We start from the raw sequence: 19655 nt of genomic DNA on the forward strand, positions 1-19655 counted from the left end.
TCCACCCTAACAAGGACATTTTCGTCACTACATTTGACATGTCGCTTACGTATCAAATTCCTATTGGATAGTTTGTGAATGGACCGAAATTTGGATCTTTCTGGTGGGTCAATCACCGCATTCAAAACCCCACTAAGCACACTATATAAACATGATCACACTCCTCCAACCAACACGAAAGCTTCTCAATTCTTCTCTCATTTTCTCTTCTTCTTTCTTTCTCAGATCATCAGTTCTTTTTGGTTGGTTTTATTACTTTGATTCATTCATTCGTTCATTTTCTTTTTGGGGGTTCCCTCTTTGGCAATGCACTTTAAATAAGTCACGTACGTATCAGTTACTATAGGCCACATTGAAGTCCCTTGTCCTGTAAAGGCATAACCTTTCTTTAGTAGGTTTACCGAAGCCTGTCTGTCTAGTTTCCTTAGACCTTCTCTATCTTCAGACCCTGCCCTTAAACCAATATCCCAAATTCTCTTCTTCTCCACCAGGACAAATCACAAAATGTTGCTGATGATAGAATCCAGCTTTTGGCAAAGATGTGCTGCCTTCTTGGTTCTTGCTGCTGCTGTTGTTGTTGTTCAGGCAGAGGATCCTTACAGGTTCTTCAACTGGAATGTTACTTATGGTGATATTTACCCACTTGGGGTTCGCCAGCAGGTTTGGAAATTAATATTATTTATGCTATCAGTTTTCTTTTCTTTGGGGTTATATAAGGCTTCTGAGATCATCTGAAAAGAGACGTTTTATTTGTTGTTTACAGGGAATTCTCATTAATGGGCAATTTCCAGGGCCTGAACTCTATTCTGTCACCAATGACAACCTCATCATCAATGTCTACAACAACTTGGATGAACCTTTTCTTCTATCATGGTGAGCAACTCCGATCAGTCTAGTTTTGCTCCTTTTCTTCTAAAATGGATTTCACATATCATGAGATATCTTTTCTGAAGATGAACACTTAGGCAGCCTAGCATGCATACTAGGCATTGGGCAGCTTACAACTCAGTATCTATAAATTAAGCTGCCTTTGCCTCCCAAAGTTATAATATTGTTGCACCACGGACCTCCTATAGTCCTATTAAAAACAACAGTTTACACAGCAGAGTATATCTGGCTTGTGAGAAATTCCAGGACAATAAACGTGTTTTAATTAATGACTATGCTTCTTTTTCTTATTTGTCATTATAGATTATAGAAGAAGATATTTAAGAATAATTGATGTGTAAATCTTGCGTGCAAGAGACAAATACTTTAAAAACTTCTTGAATATCAAATCCAAAGTGCAGCACCATTCCAGCTTTTGATGGTGATTGCCGATTGCATTTCTAGGCATAAGTACAAAATTTAAACATATAGCATGTGCAGATAATGATCATTCTTGGTACATTAAAGTTGTGAAAGCGACCATGATCATCCTTCGGACCTAACTTTTGACTTTAGTTTGTTTTCCCATCATGAAACGTGATTGGTCAGCTACTCTTACAAGAGGTTATATACTAATTTTAGATTTTTTTTTTTGTTATGTGTCTAGGAATGGGGTGCAGCAAAGGAGAAACTCGTATGAGGATGGAGTATATGGGACTACATGCCCAATCCCTCCAGGCAAGAACTTCACTTACATTTTACAGGTGAAAGATCAAATCGGAAGCTTTTTCTACTTTCCATCCCTTGCTTTCCATAAGGCTGCTGGCGGCTTTGGAGGCATCAAGATCCTCAGTAGGCCCAGGATTCCTGTCCCTTTCCCGGACCCTGCTGGTGATTTCACAGTTCTTATTGGAGATTGGTACAAGACTGATCACAGGGTAAACAAACAAGTTACTTATTACATACGGAGCTATGCTGATCACCAAATCAATTATGTAACTTGACATTCATTATTTCTTTTACTTATTATTGCAGCAACTGAAAGCTAGGTTAGATGGTGGTCATAAGCTTCCTTTCCCAGACGGTATTCTGATAAATGGCCATGGACCTAATGGCGCAATTTTCACAGTTGAACAAGGTAAATTTGGACGGACTTAGACAGTTTAAACTCTTTAATCTGCCTCTGGGATATGGTAGTGGTAACAATTGGTACTCTTCTGTGTGCCACAGGCAAAACTTACAGGTTTAGGATATCAAATGTTGGGCTTCAGAACACACTCAATTTCCGCATTCAAGGTCACTCAATGAAGCTCGTCGAGGTAGAGGGAACCCACACCGTCCAGACCATCTACGAATCTCTTGATGTCCATGTGGGTCAGTCCTACTCTGTGCTTGTTACAATGGACCAAACTGCCAAGGATTTCTACATTGTGGCCTCAACCCGTTTCACTGACAAGATCCTTACCACCACTGCCAGTCTTCACTACAGTAACTCCAACAAGGCAGTGTCAGGTCCTATTCCTGGTGGACCTACTGACCAAATAGATTGGTCTCTTAACCAGGCTCGATCCATAAGGTAAAAACTTGATCCAGTTACTCCATTCAAATCCACTTGGAACTCATATTTGTCCAATCAAACTCATGTAAGTATTTCATTTCGGTGCATTTCAGGACTAACCTGACAGCAAGTGGACCAAGGCCGAATCCACAGGGATCATACCACTACGGTCTCATTAACATCACCAGAACGATCAAGCTAGTGAGTTCAGCTGCTCAAGTCAATGGGAAGCAAAGATACGCAGTTAACAGCGTGTCCTTTGTCCCAGCTGATACACCCCTCAAGCTAGCTGACTACTTCAAGATTGATGGTGTTTTTCGAGTTGGAAGCATCTCAGACAGTCCAGCCGGCAAAAAGATGTACCTTGACACATCGGTCATGGGTGCTGATTTTAGAGCCTTTGTGGAAATTGTGTTTGAGAACCATGAAAGCATTGTCCAGAGCTGGCATATTAATGGATACGCCTTCTGGGTTGTCGGGTAAGAACTTGCAGAAATAACCGAGTCAAAATTTTGACGCCAATCCCAGAATTTCCCTAAACTTACACTACTTTTCTATGGCAGCATGGATGGAGGATTGTGGACTCCAGATAGTCGTAAACAGTACAACTTAAGGGATGCAGTTTCACGCAGTACCACACAGGTTAGTAAACCCAGTACCTCTTTTTCTCCAATATAAAGATCCACTCTGTTCTAACATAGAAGGAAACTAAAATTATGGTTGGTGTTGCAGGTATATCCTAGATCATGGACTGCTATCTACATTGCTCTTGATAATGTTGGAATGTGGAACGTGAGAACTGAATTTTGGGCACGGCAATATCTCGGACAACAATTTTACTTGCGAGTATACTCACCCGTGGAGTCAGTCAGGGATGAATACCCCATTCCAAAGAATGCCCTGCTCTGTGGCAGAGCCGCAGGAAAAAGCACAAGACCTCTCTGAAACAAATTTGCAGCCGAAGTTTGTTCTGAATTAACCATTACAAGTACAAAAATGACCCACAGCTTTTAAGGTCTCAATTCTTTTTCAACAGAATTTGTATTTGGTTTGTAACTACAGAATCGTCAATAAATGTTTAAATTAAACATTCTTTTTTGCTGAGTGAAGATTGTAAGGCTCAATTCCTGTTGTAAACAAGCTGTGTAAAGCTTACTCTACTTGCTGACACAAACTTTTAACTCCTTTGATACCCTAACATGCAAAGATACCCTCATTGTCATGAGAAGAACGGGATAAGCAAACCCTGAAAGGAAGTAGATTCTCGAGGACAAAAATTTGTAAGCAACCGAAATACGTTTCCTTGTTTCCATCGTAACTCCCTAGAAAAAGTCAGTAAGGTCAATGATGTGAAGAACCGTTCAAGAAGGGTCAATCCGGCCTTGGAATTATTACGACATTCCGCCTAATAGGACGCAACTATACTCCTTGTAGTTTTGAGCACCTTCGGTATTCCATATAGTTTTCTAGGACCTCTTCGCATATAAAAATGTACCAAAATATCGATTGTTCCATCGAGAAAGATTAGAAGGGTTCATAGGAAACAAGGTTTCTTTTCTCGATTTCCCATGGCAAAAGGGCTGGAGGTCTTTGTAGCGTTGTCATTGGTCATAGGAGTTCTTCAATCAGCAAATGCAGAGGTTCCAGCCATCTTCATACTAGGTGATTCCACAGCTGATGTTGGAACCAACAATTACTTGCCTGAAAGTGGTATAAGAGCTGACTTCCCGCACAACGGTGTCGATTTTCCTTTTGCAAGAGCTACTGGCAGATTCAGCAATGGCCTCAATACCGCTGATTTTCTTGGTTAGTATATATATACAATGATGTGATCATTGGCAATGTCATTACATTAAATTGGCTTTGTCTTTTCTGATGGTTTCTATTGTCAGCTAAACAATTTAATTTCAAGAGAAGTCCACCATCTTATCTTTCTCTAAACGCAACATCTGCTATTAAGAGACGTAGATTTAGAGGTATAAATTTTTCCTCAGCAGGATCTGGCCTGCTTGATACAACCGGGCAAACACCGGTAAGGCCTCTTAATTTTCTCCATAGCGTGAGACAAAGTTGGTTGTTCATCCCTCACTTCTATTTCAAGCTTGCTACTGAATTGCTTCTTGGTTAACATTGACGAAAGTTGATTTCCATGGACCCAGCAAAAGAATGTTGTTCCAATGGGGGAGCAGGTATACCAATTCTCTACAGTCTACAATGATCTCTTGGCCATCAAAGGTCCATCAGAAACAAAAAATCTTCTCTCGAAGTCTCTGTTCTTCATCTCCATCGGTAGCAATGACATTCTGGGCAATTACCATTCGAGCAATCCCATGCCAAAAGAACAGTTCATACCCAATTTAGGACTTGTATATGAGCAGCACTTAAGGGTGAGAGTTCCATTTTTCTTGTGCTTTGAATCATGATCATCACCATCATATAAGCGAGCCTAAGGTATATAATGATGAACTATGTCATGCTTGAACTGAAGTCATGTTTAAAATATATGCAGAATCTAATTAGTGTTGGAGCAAGGAAGTTTGGCATAGTAAGTGTTCCACCGGTTGGGTGTTGCCCATCTCAAAGACTTCTTACAGCTAACTGGGATTGCTTGGAGGAGTTAAACGACCAAGCTAGGGCCTTCTTTTCAATGGTGGACACCCTCATGCGCAACCTCAGTTCTGAGTTCAAGGACATGAAGTATTCTCTTGGAAATGCGGTTGAGATGGCACTTGATGTTATTGACAACCATCTAAATTTCAGTAAGCTTTCACTCTGAAACTACATTTACATATTAACAAGACCCATGCATATCTACCCAGACATTGAAACATCAAGAGGCCCCTTACAAATTGGCTCCTTAGCATCTATATTCTGAGAGAGAGATCCCATCGTAAATATGATCTTAATGCTCCTCAATTTTCATTCCTCTCAGACATTACAGATGTCATGTCCGCATGTTGTGGGAACGGCACATTGAATGCAGAATCCTTTTGTACTCCGACAGCCAATCTGTGCTCAAATCGCCGTCGATACTTCTTTTGGGATTTGTTCCACCCTACACAAACTGCTTCAAGGTTGGCAGCTTTTACCCTATACAGCGGGGAACCAAGATTCGTAGCCCCCATTAATTTTTCTCAGCTGCCAGAGGCTTAACTGAACTGCTCTCTGCAGTTTATCTGCTTGAAGCAGAATAATAAGAGGTTGATCTTATTGTAATACTCCAAGCATTACTGTAATTTTGTTTACCAAGATCAACCTGATATCTCAAAAATAGGCATAACCAGGATTTTCTACCTTGAATTCATAGATATAAGAACTGGTTATAACAAGCAAAAGATTACAGTGCATAAAGCTGGATGAGAAACAATGTGGAAAGATTAATGAAAAATCATAATTGGATGATAAAACAAAGAAACAGATTACGAAAGAATATGTATTCTTACACATATGACGCCGTTAGCATAACTACGGAAATAGCTCATTCTGACCTATATTTGATATATCTACATGTTGAATGAGTAAGAAGAGATCAAATCTGGTTGGACATTCTTCAATTCTGCATGAGCAGATCCACTTCTGTTCTGAAAGAAAGTCCAACAATTTTAACAATTAATCTAGGTATCATACAATGCCAGAGTTCCAACACTTGACAACTCATATAGTCTCCACAAATCTGTTTCAGCTGTAGAACCAAACCCATTTAGGACTTGATCTTTCTCCCTTTGCATCTCTAGCCAGTACTCTGAGTCCTCGAATAACCTTAATATCTGTCCATATAGATTGATTAGAACAGTTTCTGCACTGTAGTAACTATCTGAATCCAACACATTTACTTAATGCCTTGTGCTTCCTACTACATGGCTCTCTTCTACTTTTAGGAAGAAAAAAATAAATTAGCTGCTTTAGATTTTTAGTGGTCGTTCAATCAAATATAGAATGGACATATCATTCCAGGGTCTTATGCAATTATAGTTTGGTCACTGTTTGTGAGAAAGCAGGCAAAGTAATGGATTATGGTAGACTTCAAAGATCATACATAATGTCCTAGAAGTGAGTGAGAAGCAATTTTATGAAATGAAAAAAGAAAAAAAGTTCACCATTTTCATTGTTGGCCTTTGAGAAGATGAATGCATAAGACAGAGGCGTGCTATAAACATCATTACTTCCATCTCTTCTGTCTTGTAATTTCTGCTCAAGGAAGGATCGACTAGACGCTCACATTGGCCAAAGCGGAGTAAAGATCTTGCCTGCATGTCAGTTATGCAGAAATGCTTAAAGCTTTTGAGATACAAAAACATGATTTCAGGTATAATTTGTCTATACATTACCCAAAGCACTAAGCTTTCATGATTTTTCTGGTTTTTTTGAATAGCGTCTTTCCCTGTGATAAGTTCCAGGAGCACAACCCCGTAGGAATAAACGTCTATCTTTTCGTCAATCTTTCCACACACTATGTACTCTGGTGCCAAGTATCCAAAAGTCTTAACAATGTCAATTGGCTTTGTGTTTGCTGGAACTTGATAAGATTGATGATGCACTATTGCTGCTCCAAAGTCTGAGAGCTAATAAGGAAATCCAGAATATCGAATATTAGCATATACCTTGGATTTAAGAATTTAATGTTGACTGTGTTAAGAGCACAAGTTGAAGTTTTCATTGGCCAAATTCTTTGTCCCAAGAAATGTTTAAAAAAAGAAGTTACTCCACAGAATTAGTTGAGGTCCACAAATTCTGCTACAGTCATCTCAAACTAACATTCTCACTGAGTTCCACTTTGATCAATTCCCTACTGAGAGATCATATTCAGTCTTCATAAACATTGTGTTTTAGGAACAAACACAAAAGAGGATTCAAATTGAGGGCTCCTAAAAACAAAGATTTGCATTGCTAATGGGTCAGCATCCATTTAGGGGCTAATTGCTTTGTTTGGTGATTTATTGTAGCTTCTTTACTTTAGCTGCTTTAGTCTTTCTTGGAAAATCTTATCAGCAAAAAGGTGCAATAGAGAAGAGAAATTGTATCTTATCAGTAGTTGTTCTGGGCAGACTTGAATGAGATAGCATAAGCATTGCAGACATTCAAAGGTTGGTGAAGAACTTACTTGCGGTTGGCAATTATCAGAGAGAAGTATGTTAGATGGCTTCACGTTTCTGTGAATGATGGGAGGGTCACAAAAATGATGAAGGTACTCCAGAGCCTTAGCTACACTGATTGCAATACCCATCCTCTCAGCCCACTTGAGTTGTTTTAAACATTCTTTCAAGCTTCCCTTCAGAAGATTATAAACAATTGCACGCAATTCTATGCTATCACAGTACCCGATTATCTCAACTATGTTCTCATGTTTTATGCTGGACAACATCTCAACTTCTCGGAGAAGATCCTTTGCTGACCAATGTGTGGTTTTGAGGACTTTCACAGCTGCAGCTTTACCATCCTCAAGCATAGCTCGATACACCATACTATTTCCCCCTTTTCCAATCACCATACTGGGGCTGAAATTATCTGTGGCAACACTGAGCTCATCTGATCTGAAACACCTGCAGGATCTCTCTGCTTCTGGGAACGCGATTCTGTGAAACCTCCTCCTTGCATTCACATTTTTATTCAGACTCAGCTGCCCTCCACTATCCATTTGCCATTTCGAAGATGATGCAGAAGAAGATGGCATAGTAAATGACTTTTTAAATTGATCCTGTACCGTCTTCTGGAGAATGTGCTGTCCTTCACTGTCAATTTGACACATTGATTGGGATGTTGAGGATGATGGTACTGTCAAGGACTTATGTAACAGACGGGAGGTTGTTGATTGATCAACCATAGAGTTTGTCTGGGTAGATGATAAATAAGATTGAAGAGTTACACCTGCAGAACCTTGTTGGGAAGTTCCCTGCCTCCGGACTAGGATTCTTCCTGCATCGTCCATCACCAGAAGGGTGCAGGTGGGAGGTAAACTTTTCAGACAATTGCTTATAGCTGAAACCTTTGGGCTACAGGAAAACATAACCATAGAACAATTAGACATAAAAATACAAAAAACAGTCTTCTTAGTTGTCAGCTTCATTACCCTGAAAGGTTGCATCCAATTGCAAGGATTGTTGCATAATTTTCTCGAACTTGATGAGATAACGCAGAGATATAGGAGTTTCCGGTGCAAATTTTAACAAGAAAATCAACCTGCATTGGTAAACCATGAGTAAACCAGCCAATACATCTCTAACGTCATTCTGATTTCGCTAAATTGGTGAAAACAAACGCTTACCCGCTTGGATTTACAAAGATCTTCATGGATGTGAAAATTGTTCGGATCCAAAGCATCGTCTCTTTCTTGGACATGCACTGCTAACACATTATCCCCTGACTTGGCAAACGTTCTGAGTAACTGGAGTAGCATTTCTCGACTGTTGTTATCAGATTTGAGGCCAACTATAATAGTTTTGTTCTTCACTGTCCTGCCATTCAGGTATGACATAATTCTGCAATTGATGCTTGCATTTCCAACCATGATCAAGAACTAACGATCTTCAGGCACCATTCCATTTCATACGAAGGGAGTATGTTTGACAAACTTCTAGCACATCTTAAGTTATAAGATTCTGTCCTCTCACCGGAACACACTGCTTTAAATCTATTTATTGGGACTGGTACATACATGTTGTCCCTGATTGGCTGAGCACTTACTTCAGTTAGGTAAGTAGATACAGCAAGATCTAACATTACCAACGCTGAAGCACCATGGGGCTAATTTGTTGCCCAAGACAAGAAATGCTTGACCACGACTTTCCCGGACAAAGCTAAGCCTTCACTTCACAACTCCCAAATACAATTACAGATTGGCAGATGCCTAAGGTCTTACGATTCCCTTGTACGAGAACAAAACTCTCTAACCATGATTCTTTAAACGGAGACCAAAGGGGAACCTATAATTTTGTTGCAAAGTCTGTAATCCGATGTTAATACATTGTGGGATCCATCCCACAAAGTAGTTAGCTATTCATTGTTTTAGATTCCATTTCTATTCCATTTAATTGCCAAAAAGATCGTGTACAGTTCGTTTTCCTTTTCAATGGTAGCCTGATTGTAACAGATTTATGGTGCAAAATCTTAATGATCTCAACTCCTCAGAGGGACAAGAACAAACAAAGGTGGTGTACAGGCTTACTATTGAGCATCAGGATAATTTGTTCAAGGCTTTTAAACGGTAACAGAATTATTATCATCGAGGACCAGGGCATCCATATACAATGTGGATGACAGTGATGGTAAACAAGCGAAGTGTTATGAACGAACAGTAGTACTTGCATTTGTAAAGAAGCGTTTGGATGCATTTCAGGATTGGATCTCAAGTGACAGTCAGGATTAGATTTCAGGATGGTCGGCATCAGTCCATGATATCCTGAAGCTGGTGTTGCTGCAACATGTGCCAGATCCACTGAATGGCTGAATGCAATGAAATATCTGGTAAAAGTCATTTATCAGACGACAGCAAAATCCAATTATCTCCGGGTGTAAGACGTTCCAAGATATCTCTCTAACTTTCTTGCTTAGCTCTCATCCTTATAAGTTAAGAGCGGGTGAAATGTACCCCCACTCTTCCCTCAGTGCACCTAGTCACACAGCAAGAAATTATACCATTCAAATATGGGGTTATGGTATGGTATGGTCATTAAAAGAAACTAGTTAATGCACATTAAGTGATGTTGCTCAACCACCAGTGGACTTGACCCTACCGGAAGTGTTGATGGCCACCATATTCTTTCACCCAGAGAACCAAATGACGTTCCAGGTAAAGCATCTTCAAATAAGCTCATGCAAGAAAGCTCCACATGATTTATTATGTTCAGCATTTAACCACAAGAACAAACTTACAAGATTTAAATGAATGCATGAGGATCTAATTGCTCCACTACAAGATAAATATCATTTACTGGATCAGCATTTCAAGTTTGCAATTGCAATATTCAAGCATAAATACCTTTAAAACAGCCATTCAGTAATTTTCACTAAACTTGGCATCCAAGAATTTACAACATTTGTCCATGGAAAAATTTGAAGCCAGAATCACCAAAAACCGATAAGCATTCCAATAATCCAATCACATTGATCTGAGCTACTTGAGAAATATCACTAAGAGGCATAGCCTTATCTTCCCACTATATTCCTCAGGCTGGTAGATATTCACGTAAATAAGCAAATCTACTGACATATTCGTGCATTGATACTTTGGAATTTGGATAGTAGAAGAGGACTCAGAAGCAAGCCTAACATTATTTAAGTCACAAATGCACATCATGTATCGATCTTTGCTAATCCTTGAGAGAAAGGAAAACCTTCCAAACAAGCTTAATCTGTAATTTGCACAATCCATGCCCAGAACTATTTCTCTGCATGTGCAACAGTCAATATTTTCCAGCCCTTATGAAAAGGACAAAGAAGAGGGCAAAAAACCAGACTTATGTAACTAAACAAGAGAGGCATGATCTGAACAGTAATGATAAGAAGCCAGCATTATCAGTTCAATCAAGTTTTATTTAGTTTTAAGCAGACACTGCACATATTGTAGGCCAGCAACTGACACAAGTTTAGACACCACAAATGCATCTCGGCACCCAATATGTTCCAAGTAAAACTCGCCTGCTATTCTAGCCTGAGGAAAATTCAGCAGTGATCACTCAGCAATCTGCACAAGCAAAATAAAACTTATGTTAGACAACAGAAACACTACAAAATTGTCATTGGTAGTTGACACAACCTAACCAAATCAACCCATCAGATCATTTCCAGTTAGCAGAGGGCATGGACACGGCATTGGTTCAAAACTGGCTACATACTTGCCTGGTTCAGAGGATTGTCTGGAGATTTCTTCCATAGTTTCCATATCATGTCCTTGTACTGATTGTGAGTAAGACCCGGCTTCTCTTCTTTCAGCCTGGGAAGCTCAGCTTCCTCAAATGCCTACATTCATTCATAAAAATAACTCAATAATATAATTAATGCTGCATGGTATAAAGATTAAGGCACTAAATATAGTAACCTACAATTCTAATAAAGAAAGTAATTGATAATTCAGCAAAGCAGAAAGGCGGCGCGTGTAACGTACCTTAAAGGAAGCCTTAAGCCGCCTCTCAGGGTGGCGATCCGCGGGAAGATTATCCTCCACAGACATTTGCGCAATCGCCTCCTCCACACTCCTTGCTTCAATCAAGGAATCATCCCTATTCGTGTTCGTCACTAACACCATCCTCTCATACTCTTCTTCCGCAGCGGTCCTAGTCTGCCTCTTCTTCGCCTCCTCCGCTTTCTTCGCCATCTCCGCTTGCTCCTCCTCTCTCTTCTTCCTCAGCTCCACCTCCGTCACCTTCGGCACCGGAATCGACACGCGGTTCGCCTTCTTATCGGGTTTCTTCATCGCTTTCTCGATCTCCTTCTCCTCCATCTCGGCTTGACGACGCGCCTCCGCACGACGAGTCGCCGCTTCGGCTCGTTTCTCCGCGTCCTCCTCGCGTTTCTTGGCCGCCTTGGATTTGGGACCCTCGGCTTCGCGCCAGTACTGCTCCTCTTTCTCCCGAGATTCCCGCTCTTTACGCTCTGCTTCGGTAGCGCTCTTGCGTGCACGCGCCGCCTCGGCTTTGTTGTTTACCCCCATCTTTTTCGGCATCTCGTCGTCGAGTTAGGGGTGACTTAGGTTTTCGGTTTCCTTTATCCCTATTTGTTTTTTAATATTTTCATAAATTAATTAATCCAAAATAAATTTTGAGAAGTGAGAATATTCCAGAAGACTTCCTGATTGCCTTGCCGATTTGAACCTTAGAAGCTTTAACCGATTATCACAAAAGAGCGGTTACAGTTATGAGCGAACTCCCGGGTTTGATACTTTCTCCTTTTCTTTGTTTATTTATTCCCTGCCACATTCTACCGTTGGGCTTCTGCAATGCTTGCTTTCTATCACTATGGACCGAAGGCCCAGTGCTCTTAAGTAGAATCCAACTCGTCAATAGTAATTGGGCCCATAATTCCCATTCCTTTGCCCACTACTCTCAGCCCTTGGGCCTCGTTTGGTTTAGTTCTTTGCAATTTTTGTATTTTGTATTTTTATTATACTATTTATAATAATCACAGAGTACCTCATAAATATAAAAAGATAATTTTTTTTTCAAAAATCAAAATAAATCATTTTAAAATTATGAATACAATTTTTAGGGTTCTCTTTTTTAAATTTATTTTTTAGCGAGGTTGTAATTTTTGGTTTATTGATAAATTACAGAATGTATACATTAACAGAATTCCAAATATAAACTTAGAATGGGTTTATATTTAATATAATATCAAAGTAAAATATTTATAAACTATCATTTAACCACGGAGTGTCATCTTGTGAATGTACAATAGTAATTTTTAAAATTATGAGTATTGGTTTGTTAGAATTTTTTATATTTAAAATTATGTTATTAACGAGATGATAATATTTTAATTTATTAATAATATATAAAACCTATACACTGAGGGAGAAAATTTTGGAATGGGTTTCAACTTTCAACCATACCAAAGTAGCATGAAAGCTTGAAAAAGTGACCAAAGCTAATAAAAATCCATAAATAGTAGTTCAAACCATTCATAGTCAAGCCACCTAACTAAATTGGTAAAATGAACAAGTTAACTGTCTTAATAAATATAGCAGTCCTCTACCCTTTTTTGCCATTAAGCATTTCCTCACTTTGGCCCCTACCCCAACACCAACCGCTTTTTTCCTATTCTATGATCCATTATTTGCTCATTATTCCTTCTCTTACATGGTTTTTTTTTTTTTGGACAGCTTTTGATTTGAAAATGGAAAGTTTTCCACAGACATGTTCCAACAGCTAGTTTCTAGCTTTAGAACCTTAAAGAACTATACACAAAAGTTACAAAAAAGTTGTGATAGCAAAATGAATTAATTCGTACTATTGGTTCGGACTAAAAATTGGATTTTGAATCGAATACGATATGAGTAAAATGGTTTAATCTAATTGGTTTATTAGGCCTATTGGTCCACAAAGTTTAATCCAATTAATTTATTTGGTCGATTTTTTGTTTTAAAATTTTTAAATCGAATCAATCAAAAGATCAAACTAATATTATATATTATTTTTAAATCTATATAAAATATATATTTTCATTTCATATTTTATAATTATTGATGAATTTTATAAATTTTAACACTGTAATTTGCAAAAAAAAAAAAAGAGCTAAAATTTTAGTCATTTTGATCTAAAATCAAACCGATCAAGTCAATTTGATATTTGATCAATTCGATTTTTTTTATGTTTGCTTGGTTTTGATCGATTTTTCTAAAAATGTTTAATTCGTTTGGTCTTGAGGTATGATAGATCGAACCAATCAAATCGCCTAATTGCTCACCTTTACTTCTCCTACTTTGTTAGCACATTCATGAAACGTAATTTTTAAAAAAACTCTTAAATTATTTAAAAAAATTCAAATGATATCTTTTTTTTTATTACATTCAACTAAGTATTTTATATTAAATATTTTTTTATAATTAATAATTAATTAATTATCATTAATCAGACGTTATTTATCATTTTATATTCATATAATAAAAGTGATAAAAAAACTCTTAAACTATTTAAAAAAAATTCAAATGATATTTTTTTATTAAATTTAACTAAGTAATTATATTTTTATTTTGTATTTAATAAAATTTTATAATTAATAATTAATTAATTATCATTAATCAGACGTTATTTATCATTTTATATTCATATGATAAAAATGGCTACAACTCACTCATGGTTAATTAGTTGATTATATTCAAAAGTTTACCTTTTATGTAAGTAATATGATATTATACCAATTACCAGTGCTTGAACCTTTTTTTAATAGTTACATACATATTGATAAATTTATTAGTAAGGTTATTCATTAATCGAAATTTTCATAAACATTTTTAAAATATGTTTGCTATTCAATAAAATTTTGTGATTTTTATTAATAAATATTTTAACGTCTGAATAAAATAAATAAATATTTATATTGAGCCTCGTGGCAGTGAATATTTCGATATGCCGATGGATACTTAATTGGGAAGAGTAAAGCTCACATTAACAAGTGGGCAAGTGTAGTGACTACTGGTACCACAAGTTGCGTCATGCATGTGCTTAAAGAAAACATATCTGGTTTTATCCCCACACGTCTTTGGGATTTTACTAATTTATTTAATTACTTCGTAATCAGCGGTATCATTAACTCCACATTCCAGTCTCAATAACTGATTAATACTTAATTAATTACCCATTAATTAATTGAAGTCTCACCAGGGTCAACCATCATACGTTAATAAATGATCAACGATCCAAATTGCCTTATCAGCCGTTGGATTTACATGGGAAAGAAACAAACAAAATAAACGGCACCTTATTTATCTTACCACCATTAATTCATGTATACTACCCGACCAGCCGGCCTATGATGTTTTATAAGCCTCAGCTCAATCACGTGTATGAAGCTCCATCGCTATCGATGTGGTCCTCACTTAGGAACAATATAATTCCCCCATGCCTTTTTAATCAGCAGCATGCGCTTGGGGTCCTATATTGACGGCTATGATCTAACTGTCCGATCTGATTTGGACCGCTGGTCAAATTGTTTAACCCCGTCTGCTTGATCCGATTTTAATGACGCAAACATGAAAATCTGCTTCTATGAAATCGACAAGTGATACAGTGACACGTGTTGGAACAAGCTTTTCCTGGTTGATATCAGCTGCTGATGTATGGCGTGTTTAACGTTCAAAACGTAGTATCGGCTGTAGACGTAACCATATCCGACATCGATTACTTCTGGTCCGCACAATGTCAGGCTTTTAGCCGCTAAAGATTCTTTACATTCCTCACATCCCGACCGTCGAATCAAGCAAGGGTCCCACTTTATTGTCAACGGTTGAGATTGCATTAAACTGTCCCGCCCCAAACTTCCAAACCCCATTAATTGCACTTAGCACTGAGAAAGATGAATTCTAAAACCCGATTACGTTCCCAATCGATCCAACGCCTTAGGGATGCGAGCTCACATTATTTTAATATTAATGTCCGCTTCCAAACCTTCACTCCCACCGGCAAAAAAACTAACCGCCGTTCGGTCCCTTTCACACGCCATTCCCTCCAAAATCAACACATGGGCCCCACACCACCCGTCCACGGAAGCAAACTTCGCGCCATGGCTGAGAAAAATTAAGCCAAGGCATCTAAAATATTACACGGTGGCAAGCAGAGGAAAAAGGAGAAAGAGAAAGTAAGGTGGTTCATTGATGAATATGTGTTCATGATGAATTTATTAAACTCACGGTAGGCTCGATATGAAGCAATTATCAATTATGGAATAATTTCTGATAAAATAAAATATGTGCCACGTGGGGAGATACGCTGCCACATCATCAACAAAAGCCACGGTGGCAGTGGAGGAACATGATAAAGGGGAAATAGGGAGGGGTCCAGTGGAAAAGGCCCGTGTCGGGTGGTGAGGCCGAGCTGTGACGGAAAGACAAGCACTGGCAACGCCGTCTCTTTTGCTTTTGCACACAAAAACATCACATCAGTACCAGTAACAGTATTAAGCACACAGTAACAATTTTAGAGAGAGAAACCAAAGTAAAAGTTTCAGTACTTATAGAGAGAGAAAGGTGAAGAAAAGAGAAAAACTTATGAGAGAATGTGAAAGGGTTTCTTATCTCTTTCACTTTAGTCTTTATACCTCTTCTTCTTCTTCTTCTTCTTCTTCTTCTATTTCTAAATTTCCAATCAATCATTTCACCACACAGCCACCACAGCTAGCGCCAAATTTCTTCTCATTGTAGCAAATGTGCGGCTGAGATTTGTTTGTTTTTTGGTAGCCGTTGGATCTTGTGATGGGAAGTGTATCTTCAGATGATGGCTCTGATCAGCAGAGCGTGCGATGCGGGAGTTATAGTTTGAGTGCTGACGTCAGCGAGTCCGAGAGTTGCAGTAGCTTTTCGTGTCGGCGTTTCGACGGAGAAGGTTGTTCGAGTTCGATGACGTCATCTCCGAGGTTACTGGCTGCTGGAGGGTTCGGTTTTCAGGTGCCGGTGATGTTGCCGGTCATCGGGGGGAAGGATGTCGTGATTTGGGATGATGAGAAGCCTGAGAAACGGGACAACAACTTGTCCGGTATTCTCGGTTTCTTTGTTCATTTTTTGGTATTTTTTGCCTTAGATATAATAAATTCTTCCAAGATTTTGGCTAATTATGGGCTGACGCGAGATGGGGATCTATGCTTACTACATTTTTGAGTGAAATGATTTTCCTTGTTTCTATTTGTAGCAAAAAAATGTAATTATGATCTTTCCTGTGCCTTATAATTGCAAAAATGATAAATGTAAACAATTTAAAAAAAAAAGAGACAGTATGGAAGAAAAATAAAGATAAAATTGCAGTTTTTACAACTTATTTTATTTCCATTTTTAGTTATCCTTGTATTGTTTTTTTTTTCATTTTTATTTGTCTCTGTTTTAACAAGGAAAGCCAAAAGTGATGTTCTTTTAATTTCCACTGATTTTCTTAGTATTTTTCAATGTTATGTAGAAGTTGAGCTGATGAAGGAGAGATTTGCCAAGCTTCTTCTAGGAGAAGACATGTCTGGAGGTGGGAAAGGAGTGTGTACTGCGCTTGCCATTTCGAATGCAATCACAAATCTCTCTGGTTAGTGTAGTTTTGCTTATAATTTCTTGTACTGTTTATTTTTATGTAATTTATAAATTTTCTCCTAAGCTAAATGGAATTCTTGTTTGTAATGGCAGCGACCGTCTTTGGTGAGCTGTGGAGGTTAGAGCCTTTAGCACCGCAGAAGAAGGCAATGTGGAGGAGAGAAATGGAGTGGCTCTTGTGCGTGAGCGATTCGATTGTTGAACTTGTACCATCGATACAGCAATTCCCTGGAGGGGGCACGTATGAAGTCATGGCAACAAGGCCACGCTCAGATTTGTATATAAACCTTCCTGCCCTTAAGAAGCTGGACGCAATGTTGATTAGCATGCTTGATGGGTTTCTCGAGACTGAGTTTTGGTATGTTGATCGGGGGATAGTTGTGGGTGATGGTGGTGACTGTGATGCTTATCCATCATCTGTTTCTGGAGGGAGGCCCTCAATTAGGCAGGAAGAGAAGTGGTGGTTGCCTTGTCCAAAAGTGCCACCGAATGGTTTGTCAGAGGATGCAAGGAAGAAGTTGCAGCAATGTAGGGATTGCACAAACCAAATACTGAAGGCAGCCATGGCAATTAATAGCAGTGTGCTTGCAGAGATGGAGATACCTACTGCTTACTTGGAGACCTTACCAAAGGTATGTGTATGTGTTTCTCAAATAATGATATTTTTGCAGTCTTGCTGAAAACCACATTAGCTATCCTGCATTGGTTCTGTACCTTGGGTTATAATACTTGAATGTTAATGGTTACTACTCGAATTGATTTGTCAATTTGGGAATTTTAATCTCCATATGAGAATCGTTATCGAGAAACCTGTTAATCAAGGAAGGTGCTCAAAGTAGGAATGAAAAGTTAAGAATGGCTTTGGAAGGGAATGGACATGTATGATTAGATTTCTCCATGGAATGTCAAAATAACAGGTGTATTTTGTGTAGCATTGAGTTGAAAATTGACCCTCTTTGACAGCTCTCACAAACCAACTTTTTTTTAGCATAACTTTTCTTACATTTGATTAAATTTTAACAAATTTTCCTTGCCATTTGATGTCCAATTGCCATCAGAATGGAAAAGCTTGTCTAGGAGATATCATCTATCGCTATGTAACAGCCGACCAGTTCTCGCCAGAATGTCTCCTTGATTGCCTTGATCTGTCAACAGAACATCACACCCTGGAAATAGCTAACAGAATTGAGGCAGCAGTACACGTTTGGAAGCAGAAAGATCATAGGAAACACATGACTCATGGAAAAGTTAGGCGCTCATCGTGGGGTGGAAAGGTCAAGGGCCTTGTAGCTGACAATGAAAAGAATAATTTTCTGGCCCAAAGAGCTGAGACTCTCTTACATAGCTTGAGGCTTCGTTTTCCTGGTCTTCCACAGACAGCATTAGATATGAACAAAATTCAATATAATAAGGTATTTTGCACTTATTCTTTATGAAAAAAAAAAAAAAAAAACCTAAGAAGTATGTATTGTCTGTATTATCCACTATCATCAGAGTATTATTCTAGCATGTGTCTTGTCAAACCATGTGGCCTAATAAATAGGATTGAGCTCCTTGTCGAGTTAGTGAGGATAGGACCAACTTATGATGCTTCCTTATTTCTTTGCAAATGTGCATCGTCATCTTGGGACCACAGCTTTTTAGTGGTATAATGGGGCCTATAATGAGTGAATTTACAATAAATGTTATCTTTTTCTGGTAATCTCTCTTAAAGCGAAAGTTGAATCTCATCCACTAGTTCGGTACATTATGTAAGCAGTGGATGCCACAATGTTGGTACATTTGCGGTTTGCATTACTTCTTGTTTTATGGAGACGACCTTAGAAGGCAACACTGAAAGTAGCCCCCATTTATTATTTTTTAATTGCAGGATGTAGGGCAATCAATTCTTGAAAGCTACTCGAGGGTGATGGAGAGCTTGGCCTTCAACATTATGGCAAGAATAGATGATGTCCTCTATGTTGATGATGCTATCAAGCGCTGTGCTGCGGCAGAAACAATTTCCCTTTTCAGCCGGAGCAGTTTGAGTGGTCTTCCAATCCAGAAGCGAATGTCTCCGAGTCCCTTCTCAATTCAGCACAGCCCTTATGCCTCTCCTTTTGCAACGCCAACCTTCTGTTCTTCAACTCCACTCACTGGGAGCCCAGGAAGGGCAGCTTCCTCTTTGAAGAGAAATGGTCTTAAGGAGGAACCTGACTGGAAGTTGGAAAAAGCATATGGGGCTGAATTCGAGAGGGTGTGGTCATATACGGGGAGCCTTAGCGCAAGAAGAATTTCTGAAAATGCTCCTGAGAGAGATTGATATGAAGAGATTCATGACCCTTTGTGAGATAAAGTTTCTGTGTTCTATGAATAGTAGAAAAGAAGTTGCACAGTTTCGTTGGGTGGCTGACAGGTTAAGAGAAAATTGGTGATCTAATCTTTTGTATATTTCTTAGCAGTAGAAATATCAAAGTTTTGATTTTTTTAATATTTTTTTTTCAACTTCAAATCGTGTTAGTCAAAGGGAGAAGA

The 19655-nt window shown here is 38.5% G+C and overlaps 5 protein-coding genes across 7 annotated transcripts; 3 read left to right on the forward strand and 2 right to left on the reverse strand.

Annotated features, from left to right (window-relative positions):
- The first annotated feature begins 187 nt into the window (after window positions 1-187).
- Window positions 188-3529, forward strand: LOC18607466 (L-ascorbate oxidase homolog). Its single transcript, XM_007041643.3, has 8 exons — window positions 188-660; window positions 764-873; window positions 1535-1805; window positions 1903-2005; window positions 2098-2443; window positions 2539-2904; window positions 2989-3067; window positions 3158-3529. Exons 1-8 carry the CDS (start codon window positions 505-507, stop codon window positions 3368-3370), a joined length of 1644 nt encoding a protein of 547 aa, XP_007041705.3. The 5' UTR covers window positions 188-504; the 3' UTR covers window positions 3371-3529.
- A 149-nt stretch (window positions 3530-3678) lies between these two features.
- Window positions 3679-5704, forward strand: LOC18607467 (GDSL esterase/lipase At5g55050-like). 2 transcript variants are annotated; one of them, XM_088803395.1, is made up of 5 exons: window positions 3679-4231; window positions 4318-4484; window positions 4585-4812; window positions 4935-5184; window positions 5358-5704. In XM_088803395.1, exons 1-5 carry the CDS (start codon window positions 3994-3996, stop codon window positions 5576-5578), a joined length of 1104 nt encoding a protein of 367 aa, XP_088659521.1. In that variant the 5' UTR covers window positions 3679-3993; the 3' UTR covers window positions 5579-5704. The 2 variants fall into 2 exon arrangements, with proteins under 2 accessions (XP_088659521.1, XP_007041706.3); XM_007041644.3 differs by having other exon boundaries at window positions 4318-4457.
- Window positions 5705-5827: 123 nt separating this feature from the next.
- On the reverse strand, window positions 5828-10343 carry LOC18607468 (protein kinase STUNTED-like). Its single transcript, XM_007041645.3, has 7 exons — window positions 10156-10343; window positions 8688-10032; window positions 8493-8602; window positions 7527-8415; window positions 6754-6987; window positions 6523-6672; window positions 5828-6192 (listed from the first exon to the last, which is right to left on the reverse strand). The coding sequence occupies exons 2-7, from the start codon at window positions 8928-8930 to the stop codon at window positions 6040-6042; spliced, it is 1779 nt and encodes a 592-aa protein (XP_007041707.3). The 5' UTR covers window positions 8931-10032; window positions 10156-10343; the 3' UTR covers window positions 5828-6039.
- A 311-nt stretch (window positions 10344-10654) lies between these two features.
- Window positions 10655-12289, reverse strand: LOC18607469 (coiled-coil protein). 2 transcript variants are annotated; one of them, XM_007041648.3, is made up of 3 exons: window positions 11526-12289; window positions 11257-11380; window positions 10655-11105 (listed from the first exon to the last, which is right to left on the reverse strand). In XM_007041648.3, exons 1-3 carry the CDS (start codon window positions 12081-12083, stop codon window positions 11098-11100), a joined length of 690 nt encoding a protein of 229 aa, XP_007041710.3. In that variant the 5' UTR covers window positions 12084-12289; the 3' UTR covers window positions 10655-11097. The 2 variants fall into 2 exon arrangements, with proteins under 2 accessions (XP_007041710.3, XP_017970973.2); XM_018115484.2 differs by having other exon boundaries at window positions 11261-11380; window positions 11526-12286.
- Window positions 12290-16019: 3730 nt separating this feature from the next.
- On the forward strand, window positions 16020-19611 carry ROPGEF1 (rho guanyl-nucleotide exchange factor 1). Its single transcript, XM_007041650.3, has 5 exons — window positions 16020-16605; window positions 17020-17136; window positions 17235-17773; window positions 18200-18553; window positions 19012-19611. The coding sequence occupies exons 1-5, from the start codon at window positions 16326-16328 to the stop codon at window positions 19441-19443; spliced, it is 1722 nt and encodes a 573-aa protein (XP_007041712.3). The 5' UTR covers window positions 16020-16325; the 3' UTR covers window positions 19444-19611.
- Window positions 19612-19655: the final 44 nt, after the last annotated feature.

Source organism: Theobroma cacao, chromosome 2, assembly GCF_053813885.1.
Source record: "Theobroma cacao isolate CCN51 chromosome 2, ASM5381388v1, whole genome shotgun sequence".
NCBI lineage: Eukaryota > Viridiplantae > Streptophyta > Magnoliopsida > Malvales > Malvaceae > Theobroma > Theobroma cacao.